The sequence below is a fragment of the Amblyomma mixtum genome, chromosome 10 (assembly GCF_055824585.1).
Source record: "Amblyomma mixtum isolate Tamu chromosome 10, ASM5582458v1, whole genome shotgun sequence".
NCBI classification, from domain to species: Eukaryota; Metazoa; Arthropoda; class Arachnida; order Ixodida; family Ixodidae; genus Amblyomma; species Amblyomma mixtum.
Window position 1 is genome coordinate 25180347 of NC_143021.1, and position 16241 is coordinate 25196587.

At 43.3% G+C, this 16241-nt stretch overlaps 1 protein-coding gene across 1 annotated transcript in view; it reads left to right on the plus strand.

Moving 5' to 3' along the window:
* The window catches only part of LOC149325408 (sodium-coupled monocarboxylate transporter 2-like), a 52889-nt gene that overhangs the window by 21659 nt on the left and 14989 nt on the right, over positions 1-16241 (plus strand). Inside the window, exons 6-11 of the mRNA XM_089564268.1 lie at positions 632-772; positions 6817-6946; positions 9794-9882; positions 10320-10429; positions 10794-10861; positions 16051-16137. Coding sequence (XP_089420394.1) covers positions 632-772; positions 6817-6946; positions 9794-9882; positions 10320-10429; positions 10794-10861; positions 16051-16137 — 625 coding nt within the window. The remainder of the gene's footprint in view (positions 1-631; positions 773-6816; positions 6947-9793; positions 9883-10319; positions 10430-10793; positions 10862-16050; positions 16138-16241) is intronic.

Below are 16241 nucleotides of genomic sequence, written 5' to 3' on the forward strand. Positions count from 1 at the left end.
TTCTTTTACGCTAGTCCAGATTAAAGCATAAAATATCGCCAGAAATTTACGAATAACGTACGCAAATGCAATCTTTAATTGTGTTGATTAACTTGAGGAACAACTTGGAAAATGTCGAAGTAAGGCCACCACCGGCGCGAACTGAACCCATGGTATGCCTGATTTTCTCGTGATGGCCCGCCAATCAAGCAACGAAGTGGGCTGTTGACCAACGTTATTTCACCTCTCCTCACGTAGATGAGTGTGCATCCTGGCTTTGTGGAATAGCATGCACCACCATCAATCAGACATCAATACCAAAGGGATTACAGGCTATTAAATACTGAACTTGCTAGCGACAGGGCATAGCTGCACAGTAGTGGGAACAGCAGCGACGGAGAAAGCACACAGGACAGCTGTAATTCCCTGTAGATCTGTCTGCAAGGTTTCTGTGTGCTCTGCTAAAAAACATTACGCCATCCCGCCCCTACCATAAACACTTCGAACGCTATTGAATAAATTTCATTACTTGGATTAAAATGAGCAACTAAAAATAGGTGAACAGCGTTCCTTACGGAGAGAAACCCGCAAGGCAGTGAACAGATAACTACGTTAAAAAGGATTTTTTTTCTTCGTCTCGTCTACATTTCAGTTCCGAATTGGATTTTACGCAAGATGAGAACATTTGGTCGCCTCTCCTGGCAGCTGTGACCACAACCATATACCGCCTAGGTTTGGACCAAGCCGTGGTGCAGAGGTGCATGGCGTCCCCGACACTTTCTAGTGCAAAGCGGTGAGGAAACTCCGATAATTTATGCTGTTTCATTAATATGCCATAAAGAATTGCGTGACACTTATCATCTACTTTCCTCTCTGGTGAACTCTGAGTATATCAGACAAAAACAAGAGTGCCTGCGTTAGCAATTCCGGCAAAGTAGGAAAACTTGTGTCGCCCGATATGGATATGTAAATTATGAGGCCCACAGCAGCGAAAAAAAATAAACGACCCTTACTGTAGTGACAATAAATAAATCGAAAATCATTTTCTGTCGTAACTGCCGTACTCCCCGCCCACCCCTCATGTAATACCCCTCAAAATGGGGGCCTTGATGACCTAATACCTGAAATGAAATGGAATTCATACCTCATAAAAAATTTGTTCGAATAAGGCGTAGTAGGCAGGATGCTTATTTGACTCGAGGTGAAATGCTTTTATAGAGCTCTAGATAGAGCTCTAGAGAAACCCGCAAGGCAGTGAACTATCTATCTGACTATCTATCTAGAGCTCTAGATAGAGCTCTAGATAGATAGTCAATTTGAACGGATAATTACAGTTTTAAATGAAGGTCTCTATACAGAACACCCTGTTTTGAGGTAAAATCCAGACCACAATCTGCGTCTTTTTATCCATTCATGTTTACTTTGAAGATTTTCTCAAGCCCCTATACATCGTTTGCACCCTCATCCCTGTCACGTACGCAGAAGTAGCGACTCGCCAGGTTAAAAACTCTGGGTAAAACGTCCCCTTCTGCATTAAAAATGTTTTTGTCTCTGTGAACACCAATGATAGATTACTAATTCTACCACAGCTGCGAACTTCATCGCCCCAGTCGTGTTTTTGATGGCACAGAACTTCATAAAGAGGGGTGATGATTCTCAAAGGAACCCTGAAATGACTTTACGGGTCAGCATCTAAAGCGAAAAATCTGTGGATGTGGTCTTCGCGAGTACTCATGTCAGATTTAAAAGCTTCGCGCAGGCCCGCGCCATGTAAATTCTTCTTCTGAAAAATAGCTCTTCGCAACCGAGTCGAGTGACACCTCACCGCTTCTGCTGAGCCGCCTCTTCCTCCATGACGCAAGTGTGTAGTCTGAGTAAGAATTATTGTTGGACGCACTCTAGTGACTGTGCGAAATAGGGTGCGGCGGGGTGTAGTCCCACCTTGTTTTTACTCTTTCTGGCGCGATAGCTTGTATGAGTGGAGGGGGAATGGTAAGCATAATTTTTAACAAGCCATGTCGTAGCCGCTCATGGAACTAGATGAGAACTTTTCGTTGTATTGACGAGCAGTGGAAGAGCGAAGAATCGTGCGTTTTCCCTAAGCTCATTCAGTTTCATTTCATGGTCCCTTTAAGATTTCGGCTGTCGAAAGAAAGGTTTTAGCGATATGCACTGCTTAGAGCTGCATATAAAGAATATTTGGCAGTTGAGGCGTTCTCGCCCTTTGTTGTCGGTCATCATAATCGTCAAACTGACTACGCCAGCTCCAGGACAAAGGCCTCTCCCATGTATCTCGAATTAACTCTGTCCTTTGCCAGTAGCGGCCACCGTATCCCCGCGAACTTCTTAATCTCATCCGCCCACCTAACTTTCTCCCGCCCCCTGCTATGGTTGCCTTCTCTCGGTATCCACGTCGTTACCCTTAAGGAGCAGCGGTTGTCTTGCCTTCGCATTACATGCCCTGCCCAAGACCATTTCATCCTCTTGATTTCGACAAGGATGTAATTAGCGCGCGTTTGTTCCTTCATCCACCCCGTCCGCTTCCGATCCCTTAACGTTACAGCTATCATTTTTCTTTCCATAGTTCGCTGCGGTGTCTTTAACTTAATTTGAACTCTCTTTGTTAGCCTCCACGTTTCTGCCCCATAGGTGAGTAGCGGTAAGATACAGCTGTTGTATACTTTTCTCTGGAGGGATATTGGTAAACGGCCATTCCTGATCTGAGAGAACCTGGCGATAGAGCGCAGCATATGCAGAAAGCTATCAGACGTGCTTACCACACCAACACAACCAAGGTCAAAGCTGGAACACACCAGACAGGCTGTATGACAAGGAATTAATTGCAACAGCACTCCATTCGGGCAAGTTGATACTCAAGTTGATTCGCAAAAAACAAGCAACCGGCTTGTGGGTGATTGACAAATGCGCGAAAGGGTTTAGCATTTACAGCGCTTCTCCTTTTATTCTCACCTGAATTTTCATACAGACGCATTACTGCTGATACGCTCTCCGCTTTTAGAGACTGCTTAAGCAGAGAAAACTGGAACGATGTGTTCGCAGTGAGCGATCCTAACTTAGCGTATGAGTTATTTATGAGCAAGTTCTCTAAGGTATACCTTGCGTGTTCTCCTATCAAGACGTTTAGAATTTGTAAGAAAAGTAGGAAGCCCTGGGTGGATAAAGAGTGCCTCAAGCTTATTAAAAAACGGGACCAGTTGTTTAAGGCATTTATAGAGAGCAAGTCCCTTGAAGCCCTCAAAGTGTTTAAGAAGTACAGGAATTCAGTCACAAAACATCTTCGTAATGCGAAAAAGCAATATTACTCTAACCTGTTCGAAGCAACACAAGGACGCACAAACAACGTTTGGAAGGCACTAAACACTGTATTTGGTAATGATTCAGAAGCGGTAACCACAATCGTAAAAGATGGCATAGAACTTCAAGGCACTAAGTTAGCTGACGCATTTAATGACTTCTTTTTATCAATCGGTGGTGCTACCAGTAGAAACCCTGAATTAAGATATATGAAGGAGCGAAGTAATCCAACTATATTTTTAGACCCAGTCACTAATAGTGAGCTTGTAGCGACATTTTTAACCCTAAGCAATAGTAGAGCTGCTGACGCGGACGATATTCAAGTGAAACCTGTAAAATTTGCCATTGATGTATTAGCACCTTGTCTTACCCACATTTTTAATATATGTTTGTCCACAGGATGCTTTCCTCAAAAAATGCAGCGAGCAAAAGTGACAGTTGTGTTTAAGAAGGGAAATAGAAATGACATGTCAAACTACCGCCCCATATCCGTTTTACCTGTATTCTCCAAAGGTTTAGAGAAAATAATTCTGAAACGCTTGAACTCTTTCACTGAACGTTACAACTTAATAACGTCTGCTCAGTTTGGCTTCCGCAGGAACAAATCTACGGAACTCGCACTGCTGGCCCAAAAGGAGTTCATTCTCGAAAACTTTGAGTGTAAAAATATGGCACTTGGGCTGTTTCTGGACTTTTCCAAAGCCTTTGACCTCATTAATCATGAAGTTCTCCTTCAAAAACTCGATCACTACAGCATAAGAGGCATTTCGCATCAATTAATATTGTCTTACTTACAATACCGTACTCAGTTTGTCGTCATTGAAGGAAAACACTCCACATCAAAGTCAATCAAAACAGGTGTCCCACAGGGAAGCATCCTGGGACCATTTCTTTTCATTCTTTATATTAACGAGATAGTTCGCGTTGATACAACGGCACATTACATAATCTATGCTGACGACACAAGTTTATTTTTTCAGGCAAATCGTGTGTTGATCTAGGTTTCCGAGCGAATAGAACGTTGTCCGAGATCAATGCCTGGGCTCAAATTAACTGCCTAAAGCTAAACATTAATAAATCGAAGGCTATTTTATTTCACCCCCGACACACACATGTCCAGCGACCTTCCATTTTTTTTAAATAACACTGAAATTGAAGTGGTAAAGAGCTTTAAATCACTGGGCGTGTATTTCTCAGAAAACATGACATGGGATGATCACGTAAACTATATCGTTGGTAAGCTATCCAGGACAGCTGGCGTTATGCGCCGTTACTGCTACAATTTTCCGATACCTGTTAACATGCTCATATATAACTCTTTATTTTCCTCTTTATTAAATTACGCGTTTTCTGTATGGGCAACAACAACAGCTGGAAACATTAGCAAACTTACTGTCTTGCGAAAAAGGGCTTTACGCCTCGCCTGTAAAGTTCCATATCGCTTCCACACAGCAGGCCTATACAAGAAGTACCACATAATACAAGTTTCATCGATGAACGATCACAGACTGTGCCGCTTATATAAACTCAGTTTAATAAAAAATAATGATGCCATCACTAGCCTAGCAAGGCTAGAGAAAAACATTTCTGCTTATAATGTGCGCCATCCTGAGATGTGGTATGTTCCAAAATGCAGAACCAATTATGGAAATCAAACGATAAAATTTAAATTGCCTACACTTCTGAATCACATGATAAAGGATGCTAACATTGACATATCAGATATAACACCAAAAGAACTGCGTTTATTGTTTGTATAATGTTGTGATATGATTTTCTAGTTGTTCTTGCCTGTTTTATACTAACTTTTTCAACGATGTTGCCATATCCGACTGTGTTCTCTTGCCGCACGCTTCTGTCCTACCCCGTGTGTTGGGGAGTCAGGGCTTTTCAAGCTGTTCACACAGCTTTTCTCCTGTCCTCCTCGCAGCATCTTTTTGTTGTGGAATAAATTTCAATTCAATTCAATCTGTGCGGTTGAGCATTCAGCTGGATGGCGGAGGGCGCTATGTCGAGCTTTGCTCCAGAACAACCGCAGCGAGTTTCTTCCTACCCTGCACCAAGAATGCGGTGCACAGCAAGACAATAGGCAAGATGAACAGGAATTGCTGGACATTCGATATTTGAAAATAAGAGCCTCTGTTGGTATCTCCCCGGCGTACATCGTATTAATTTGCGCTGTATTCTGCACTTGAAAGCGAACTTGCATATGCAGAAAGTGTGCTTTCAGAAAGCAGCGCGTGATACCCCCCTGCATAGTATGGATATCCCTCAAACGACGTAAATATTTTCCTGTAGGCCCAGCTTTTATGTTACTGAACGGGACCAGGACCTCACTCGAAAATACGTTAGTGTCTATGTTCAAAACACTTCTAATCTTGAAGAACAAATCCTCTCTCGCATTCTTAGCGGAGATTAAAGGTAACTTCTGGGTTATGCGCTGAAAACCTGCACGTTTTAGTTTTTGCTTAAAATGCAGTTCACTGATGAAGCTGGTGCTTGCCACTCAATTTCACACAATGGTTCTGCCAGACGCTAGGCTTCAGAATCTCCGTCATACGATACCATGAAATCGGCGCACATTTGGCAATCCGGCGCTCCGCGGTAAGAATCTATCCAGCGCGCGCCGCAGTCGATTCCAGAACGTTGGGGAAAAGAACCCCGGTTACCGACGGAGAGCGCGTAACCTTAAAGGTGCTCAGTGGTGCCCTCTTCACTCCGCTCGCGCACGGCGGCGAACGGTTGAAAAGACGTGGTTGGAGGTTTCCAGAAGCCTCTCTCGGCGCCTGACCAAAGCCGATGCACGACCGGCGAGAGAGTGTGTGGAACTGTACGGCTATTAGTCTACCTGCGCGCCTGCCTTAGTGCGAAGAACCGAACAGACGCGATGCGTCTTTTATACGGAGGCCGTTAGCGTTGTCTGTGAATCCGTGCCATCGTTTAAGCTGCGGAAAAGCGCGGACGTTGGACTCCCGGGTCAAAAGAACTCGCCAAGCCACAGAGACACCACTCGCCCAGCGCGAGGCAACGTGCGCCAATTTTCGGAACGAGCCCCGCGTGATTTTCCGGTCGTTGGACTGTCGCTGTCCAGGGTGCACAAATTGTGTTGTTTTGTTTCTCTCTCGTGTGTTAGTGTACTTTGGGTGCAAAATCTATATGGTGCTGTACATTTGGTGCATTGTTTTGTAGTCCACTTTGTGTTTGTTCTTGCGGGTGTTTAGAAATTCCTCTGTAACGTCTCTTTGCCATATATCGTCTGTTTTGCTTGTGAATATTTGGCTCCGAATGATTCTCTGGCTTGCGACTGGCAAAAGGTGGGCACCAATCGACCCCCCCCCCCCCCCCCCCCTACATTGTCACTTGGTAGCTGGTTTCTAGCTGAGCTTGCCGCGCTGAGCCGAAGGCAATCTCCTCTGAGACTGAGACCGCTAGCAGCACAAGTTAAAAGCTTGTCTTAGAGCGCACGGAACATGTGGGCTCATCGCATAGGAAATGCATCCTTTTGGCACCTTTTTTTTTCAGAACAGTGATTACAGGGTGTTTACTGATGACTGCCGTGGACATCATATACATGGCCATGACAATAGCACTGATATTTTGGTTTCGGGGCTGCGATCCTCAACTGTACGGCGCCATTGAGAGCCATGATCAGGTAAGCAAACCGCTCTTCCATCAGCGCCTGCTGCATGTTGGCGCCGCTGCAATTTAGCACGCCGTCATTCACCCACCTGCGTCTTTTGCCAAATCCCTTAACGGCTGCGGGTAATCGGCAAAAACTGTGGCGGATTCGTGCATCTCGAGCAGTGAATGCAATTTTCAGGTGACGCGGAGATGTTTGTCAGTGATATGTCGCTTCGGCTGTTCTTTCGTCAACTGTGACAGATACGAGTCGCATGGTGGACAGTAAGCTTTTAGTTCCTTGGCCAGCTGCCTTGGCGAAGCGTTCGTCCCCTGGCACCGGAATCCTATGCCGAATGGCGCCATCCGGAAGTACCACCTAAGTGGAGCAGGTGATCATACGTGCAGAAACTTGCACATGTAGGTTTTTTTTATTTTGCTGATAGTGCAAAGTCGCTGGACTTCAAGCACATGTGAGGATGAAACAACAATTAAATAAACATATTCAAACTAAACAAGATAACGAAACCAGATAAAACGAGAGAAACAGCATTTTGTTTTTTCAAGTGCTGCGTTGGCCACGGTGCGGCTGCGCAGCTTGTGGTTTAGCAATTTCTCTTTACGTGTGTATAAGGTGTGCACAGGGGTTTGTAATTATCATACTGATGCAGCCAGCGTACGAATACGTATGTATATACGACACGCTTAGTTCTAAGTGGTAAAATATTCTTCGTTTTGTGAGGAAGCTGTAAATCATTTTCAAAATTTTGTCTACTTCTGTGAGAGCAGGCCCCGGCGTCCCCATAAATTATTGTTTCTTCGGTATTGCCACTTTCGACAACTTTCTCAGGTTTGTTGTAGTCTCAAATGCTATCTCATGTGATGGTAAATACATTAATTTAAATTTATAAACCACACCTGACTGCATGGGTGTGGTCTGACTGCATCACTTAAACTGGAGGCGCGACTTTTCTGTAACCTTTGTTCCGGTCACGAGACGCTGTCATTGATGCTTTTACGTTACTCTCCTCTCGCTTAGTTCGGTATATTATAGTGTAAGAAAAATAAATTTCGTTCTGTTGAGAAGAGTAACGCGCACAAATCTGGTTAGCTGTTATGAAGTGGAACTTTCTTGCTTTTTTTTAGAAATCGTTTTTTAACCAATTCAGTTACCTGCTTAAGCGTCTAATCAGCAGCTAAGTTAGGATAGTTCGTCGGTCGATGTTTTAGACATGTGTGCACGCTCAAAAAGATGCGTACGAACGGTAATAGGGCAAAACATACGATCGTGCCCTGTCATAATTCACAATTCATACAATTTTTATTTCTTTTCTCTAGTACGGTGCCTCCGTTAGGTTGTAGCTGCTGTGTTTCTGATGGCATCAAAATTTTTTCTTCGACTTTTAAAGTATACAATGCCTAATGTCGTATGATAGAAGTATAAGAAGCCCCAGGAAATGTGGTGAATTGTCTCTAGTTTGGATGAATATAGCAACGTGCTGATTTGCGCAGGGCGTTGACGTGAAAAGCCATGCTCTTTTCACGTCAAGGCGTCTCGTCACCAGCCTCTTACAGCATCAACAGTGCTTCGTTAGCCCCGGTTACCTCGTATAAATACCTCCGTGTACATCTCACATCAAACTTATCCTGGAACCAGCATATCACCTACATTACTGGAAACGCTAACCGCATGCTCGGTTACATAAAAACAAACTTTTATAATGCACCCACTTAAGTCAAACTCCTTCCGTACAAAACACTGGTTCGTTCGAAGCTTGAATACGCCGCGTCGATATGGGATTCTCATTCTAAGTCACTTATATCTGTTTTGGAAGCTGTTCAGAACCGTGCCGCTCGATTTATCCTTCACGACTATGGCCGTACCTCAAGTGTCACACAAATGAAAAGCACATTGTCACTACCATTACTTTCACTGCACCGAAAAATTTCTTTTTTTTTAAGATCTACAATTTCAATCATGTTTTGAAAAACGCTTTGCTCATTCCACCCACGTATGTTTCACCGCGCATTGACCATCCACGCAAAGTGGGCGTTCCACCTTGTCACACTACTGCTCGCCAAAATTCTTTCATTCCAACTACATCATCCGAGTGGAATCACTTGCCAGCAGATGTGGCACTCACCGACGATCTTGAGCATTTTAAGAAAAAGTTGAGTGCCTGCTTTTCTTGCTCATGACATGTGTGCCCTTCGGTTAGTAGTGCGACATGAACTCTGTGTTCTTGATTTGTGGTTTGTTTTTGTTGGTTTTTGTTCTCTTTTCTCGTTGTTTTTTTCTTCTTCGTCTAGGCTTCCATGAATTGTTGAAATTTGTAATAACTCAGTGCAGTAATCAATATGTAGTCCTGTACCCCGTGATTTTATTCATTTTTTGTTATCTGTGCTTGTTCCACTCCCCTCAATAATGCCTGCAGGGCCATGAGGGTATTTGAAATAAATAAATAAATAAATAAATGAAATGACCGCGAGAAAAAATGCCCGGTGCTGCTATTTATTTTGTATTACCACCAGAACCATCGGCTGTTAACACCAGAAGTATTTTCTAGATTGCATTTTGCAACGAAAAGCAAGAATCGGCCATCATAATCATCACGCCCACGTTGGATCTCTCGAGGCTCTCTACGTGATTCGTAATTTCAAGCCTTAAAATATTCCCATTTGTTTACTAGCTGCTCAAAGGTAGATATGATGTGTCTTGGAACACCTCACTTTGAAAAATAAAATGAAGCGTAGGTTAGTGGTTTTCGGAGGGCATCGGATTAGGTTTAAAAACCAGTTCAGGGGTAAGAATAATGTTCCATTAAGCATATATGCAGTGAAGTCGATGGCGGCTTAAAAGTTCCTTCGCCTTGTTTTGCAGATCCTGCCGTTTTATGTAAAGGAACACCTTTCTCTGCTTACGGGATTCACTGGCCTCTTCCTAGTTGCCCTTGTAAGCTCTGCTACAAGGTAATGGTGAGAGATACCATAGGCGCGATTCTTACTAGCCAACTTTTTCATTTTCGGTGACTGAGCAGCGACACACTTCTACATAGTCTAGTGATTAATTTTATGCATTTTAAGCCCACATCAACTGGTGTTTTCGCACTGCAGGATGAGAACGATGTAAGCAGAGTTAAAACTATAAAATCTTCAAGCCAGTTTTTTTTCGGTGAAGAAACATTTTTCTCTTTTGGTGTTGAAATGAATCAATCCATTTTTATATCTAGCCTTGGTGTTGTTTAGGACAGGTGGAGAAACTTTAGAAAATTAGCGCTGATGCATGCTTGCTGGCGCACAAGCGGCCGCATTGTTCCGAGTCGAAAAACGCATATCCTTTCACGTCTGCTCGCACTCACCACTTGGTGCTTGTACAGCAGTTACAACAATGATTCTACTCTTCGCAGCACAATATCGTCGATCATCAATTCGCAGGCTGCCGTTCTCTACGTCGATGTGCTGTCCCAGCATTTCAAAAACCTCGATTCTCAATTGCGATGGATAACACGTGGGCTTGGTGAGTACCACTAAACCTCAGCCCTTTTCATGACAGTTCTGATCCAGATTCTTCCCTTTAAATACACTGTTTCACTGAAAACTTGTCTTCTCTAAAACGTAATTTTTCGATTTTTCTATATTATATTTCGATGCACCAGTGCTTCGTGATCAAATATTTATTGAAATGCTGTCTCAACCAAGATGGCCAGCATAAAACTCTTCGTTCCGACCCACATTCAGTCGTGAGACTACTGGCCTGCGTGTTTTTCTCCAGCAGCTAAGAAGGCAAATGAATCTACATTTCAGCGCTGTCAGATTTTCAAATTTTGTGGAATAAGGTTGTGCGGATAACGCATGCTAGGTTACACTTCCCGTTGTTCCAGCGTTCTTTCTAGGCGCTGTCATGACTCTGTACAGCTGCGTATGCTTCTACATGGGTTCCCTCACAAGCGTAAGCATTTTTACATTGCTCTTTGTTTTATTCTTGTCAATTCTTTATTTTTCCTTGTGAACAATGCGTCCACCGTTCAGTGCATTAAGTTTGGCTAGATTCAGTGACCCAGCGGATGTCTAAACGACGGCTTAAAACGGCCAACTGCAACGGCAAGGAACCGAGTAGGTTCTGAAATGTCGCTTTTCTCGTTTTTCATTTTTTGTTGCCGTTCTTTCTAAGTTAAATTAAATTCCTTTCCCAATAAGACCGACTTCAGTTGAATGTTTTCGTTTGAAACTATAGTCATCGAATTTCCTCAGCGCACCGACGTTTTAATGGCTTTCACATACATATGCCACATATATAATGAAGTAAAGAAAGTTTTGGAAGCAATGCAAAGGAAAAGCTGCTGGTGAGGATCAGGTAAAAAATAATCTGCCATTCGCGATGATATTGCAATGCTGAGTCACTCAGGAGATGAATTTCAAAGCATGATAAATGAGTCAAACAGGCAGAGCAGAACGGTGGGTTCTAAAATTAACATGCAGAAAACCAAAGTCGATTCAAGAGCCTAGTAAGGCAAGAGAAGTTTGCAATTGGAAGCTAGGTGCTGGAAATGGTAAGGGGATCTACTTAGGGCAGGTAATGACCGCTGATCCGGGTCATGGGAGGGGAGTAACCTGAAGAATTAGAATGGGGTGGAGAGCAGTTGGCAGGCTCTCTCAGATCATGAAGGGCAATTTACAATATCCCTCAAAAGAAAAGCACAGAACACTCGTATTTTAGCGGTAGTCACTTAATGGGCAGAAACGTGAAGGCTAGTGAAGAAGGTTCAGCTTAAGCTAAGGACAATACAGCAAGCTATGAAAAGAAAAATGATAGGTTTAACGTTAACAGCTCGGAAGCAGCGGAGTGGGTGAGGGAACAAATGGCTGTTCCGGTCGAAATCAAGAGGAAGAAATGAGCTTGGGGATTTATTTATGTATTTATTTATTTATTTATGTATGTATTTAAACGTACTGCATGCCCTTTTCGGGCCCATGAAGGAGTGTTTACAATGCATCACTGATCAAACAGAGTAAAAACAAAACTTCAAAAATACAGAGATGTTCTCTGACCCAAACACAAAAAGAGTAGGAGAGAATGAAACAGTAAAGTCATGTTTCTCGAAACAATTAAGAAATAATTCCACGGACGCACACTTCACAGCATCTTCAGGTAATTTATTCCAATATGATATAGCATCTGGAAACAGGGAGTACTTGCGGATATTTACACGGCTGACTGGTTGACGATGTGTTTTACTGTGGTTAATGTGTAAATGGTAATGCGTAATGTAATGTGAAGGCAAAATAACCGCTGGTCCTTCAAGGCAGCGGTGTGAATTCCAAAAGAAGGCAAGCGTGGCAGGGGGCGCCGTGGGCGGATGATATTAAGGACTTAGTGGGACACGGTGGGCGCAGCTGCCAAAAGAAAAGGTTAATTGGAGAGATATGGGAGGTGCCTTTACCCTGCAGGGGCGTATTCAGGCTGACGATGATGATGATGATTATATGTGTCTGTCCACCCATGGTGCATTTCAAAAAGTGTGATACACTTTTGCTCTGTGATGTGCATCATTCGTCAATGCAAGTAAACCATCCATAGTGTCTCCAGCACCCACTCATAGAGTGCAATGTGAAGTACATGCGCATTTGGCCCACGCTACCGTAGCCACAGCTTAACTCAGGAATGCAACTTTTTTGGTGATGCTGCGATCTGCCATGAAGAAAAATGAAGAATTTTCAGTAACCTAAAGCAAACAAGGTAAAATATATAAATTTGTATTTTTAAAATTCAATAAATTTGAGAGTACAACTTTTAAATATACATGTTTATTTTCAAGGACTTTCAATACCAGGAAGTATACATTGTTTTGTTTGGTTTATAGAAGTTTAACCTCCCAAAGCAACTCAGGCTATGAGGGACGCCGTAGTGAAGGGGTCCGGAAGTTTCGACCACCTGGGGTTCATTAACGTGCACTGACATCACACAGTACACGGGCCTCTAGAATTTCGCCTCCATCGAAATTCAGCCGCCGCGGCCGGGATCTAACCCGCGTCTTTCGGGTCAGCAGCCGAGCGCCGTAGCTACTGAGCCACCGCGGCGGAAGTATACATTGTGTAAGGTGCCTTAAAAGAGAACAGAAAAAAAAGTTTCCGCATCGGAACTGCCAAATAAACAAAAACATTTCTACCTTGTAGTTCGTGGTTTCTTTCTTATAACAGCTCTATTTTGCACACTGTCGTCTTTACGACCGATGCCTGCAAATTAGGAATAGTTCTTTGATAAAAAAAAGGGTATCAACGGACCGCTTCTACATTGTAACAAACCCCCTTGCATTGAGATATTGTAAACACAAGATAGAAGGGGGTTACTAATGTCGCGAAATGAATAGTTGTCTATCCGACCGCTGGTTTCGTAGTATTTCGACTTTAGTATTTCTCCTGAAGTCCTGAACTATATTCAATGAATGTTGTTTTGCAAGAACCGACACCTGAGAGCCAGGGCTGACTGTTCAGACATTTTTGTACACTTTCTTTGGGGCATTAGGCCATTATTCTCATTCACCAACTAGCCCTTGTGGCTATCCCTCTTACTCAACAGGAATATTCTTTCGCAAATACTCTTCGAAACGAAGTCAAGTGCGAGTGTAGTGGTCTGACGTGAAGTTGTGCTCACTTTGGCTATAATCTAAGCAGATTATTTCGTATCGTTCTGCAATCACAAAACTAGAACACCTTTAAACTGAAGCGTGTAGAGTAAACGTTAATTTCATGTGTTGACGAACCAGGGCTTTTTTTTCGGTAGCGTTCTGGACAGCTTACGGTACAAAGACGTAGGAGGCTGGAGGCAACAACAATGACACCACATTTCTGTTGATTAGAATAATATATACAAATTCCGTCGCACTGACACACTGCACTCCAATCAGCTTGAATGTCTTGACATGAAAAGCAATTAGCGAACAATTTTCTTTCTCCGCAGATGCATTGAATACTATGGCAGCGCTTTTTTACCCGAAACAATCCTTTCTATCGTAGAGCCCACTATGCATTCAGTATAAATATTACCTACCTGGACGTTAACTATAAATACAAGATTGTAACATTTATTTAGAGTTGCATCAGAAGACCTATAATGTGACCTGACTGGCCAAAGTGTTAAGTAACAGAAGTGGGTGCCATATGGCATTGCTTCACCGGCAAGCAGGTGGAAATCTAAAGAAACCGGTCTTTTATTACTCTAAGGTGAAGCCACCATTTTGAAATGTTTCATGTCATCTTGTCAGCGACTTTGTTAGGACGTCATCAACATGTCACGTGACCGGAGTTCTGCGCTTCATCTTGCCACGTGTCATTGGTATGACGTCACGCCTTATCATCACTTCCATCATTGCCATCATCTTAAATCTCAGCCGCCACGTTGGCTCAGTGTTTATGGCGCTCGGATGCTCACCCGAAACACGTGGGTTAGATACCGGTCGCGACGGTCTAATTTCGATGGAGGCGAAATTCTAGAGGTTCGTGTGCTGTGCGATGTCAGTGCACATTAAAGAACCCCAGCAGGTTGAAATTTCCGGAGCCCTTCACTACGGCGTCCCTCGTAGTCTTATTCGCTTTTATTGCGAAAGCAATACTACTTGCACTTTCACGCCATTGCGTGCCGCGGCCGGTGACCACCATCGTTCCGCGGCGGTGACCACCATTGACCTTCATTTCACCTTGATTGCATTAAATTGGATTAGATTGGATTACATTAGATTGGTTTGGACTGGATAGGACTGGACTGGACTGGATTGGATTGGATTATATTAGATTACATTGGATTGGATTGGATAGGAGTGGATTGGATTGCATTGGAGTGGATTAGATTGGGTTGCATTGGATTTGATTGGATTAAATTAGAATGGATTACATTAGATTAGATTACATTAGATTAGAGTGGATTGGAGTGGAGTGGATTGGAATAGATTGGATTGGATCGCATGGGATTAAATTGAATTGCATTGGTTTGGATTGGATTATATAACCGATGCATCACCACAAGCACCACCACAAGCTACACTACCAGCTGTACCATGGCGTACATACGGATATTGCTTTCGCAATTACCGGGCTTAACCAAGCTAAGCCACAGCGAATTTTTTTGACATTAACCCTCAATGAACCATAAACCATGAACATAAACCTCATTAAGAGGGTTAACTGCTGAGCTAGTTGGTTTTCAGACAGAATAAAAGATTTTTAGCGCAACAAGGAAACACAACACGTGTTGTCGTCTTTCTTGTCTTGTGTTTCCTTGTTGCGCTAAAAATCCTTTATTATAAACCTCGTTTGCCTTAATTCTGTTTTGTTCATTCTTAATAAATATTTATGTTAATGAGCATTATATAATTAATGACATGACGGCATCAATCTTCGTCATGACATATTTCACCACTAATTATAATTTATTAAGAAGTACTTGAAGCTGGGATTGTTGGTGCATATTCGTGAAAGACATGAGAGCGCAAAACAGGGACACGGACGAGGAAGGGAACAGGACGAGTGCTGCACTTTCAACAGGATTTATTGAGGGAAGAACGTTTAAGAAAGCTCGTCCTGTTCCCTTCCTCGTCCGTGTCCCCGTTTTGCGCTCTCATTTAATTTATTACCCAGCTGCATTACACTCGCACACAATTACACATTCCAGTTGTGGTGTCATAGATCGGACACATTTTGCCGACACGTTTTGCGGACATGACCTGGAGATTGAGTCGTGCAACGCTTTCGCCTGATAGGACTGGGGGAGTCGGCTCTGTTTGTGAACAAACTTGCTCGCCTAGCAGGGCCGTAACGCATGTCCGTGGCTACAGCTGCATTCTTGCCGTCCTGGCTGCGATTCCTTACGCATTTTTGCAGTTTCTCAGAAGTGTATAGACTACACATGTCCCCTACAAAACTTCAAGCACGGTTATGCACCTCGCGGCTTTTGAAATTGACGAATTGCCGCTCGTCAGCCACTTACAACCAGCACTTCCTGGCGACGCCGTAATCATCTGGTCGCTGGTTAGCTAGCATATGAGCTTCACATATGCACATTCAGTGTCTACACATTACGAATGTGCAATCAGTCAGCTGAGAGCTAGAATGCAATTAATGCATTTTTTCTCTTTGCCCTCTCAGGTCCTACTGCTGGTGTACTGCGCTGCCACTGGTCCTTTCGTCGGGCTGCTAATACTGGCTGTGGCTTTCCCATTCGTGCATTCCAAGGTTGATCAAACTACCTACTTTTCTTTGTTTAAGAATGTTCCTACGCACGTGTTGCTGTGCTTCTCGCGCTTTCATTAATGCATCGTGCTGTATGGAATGCTAAT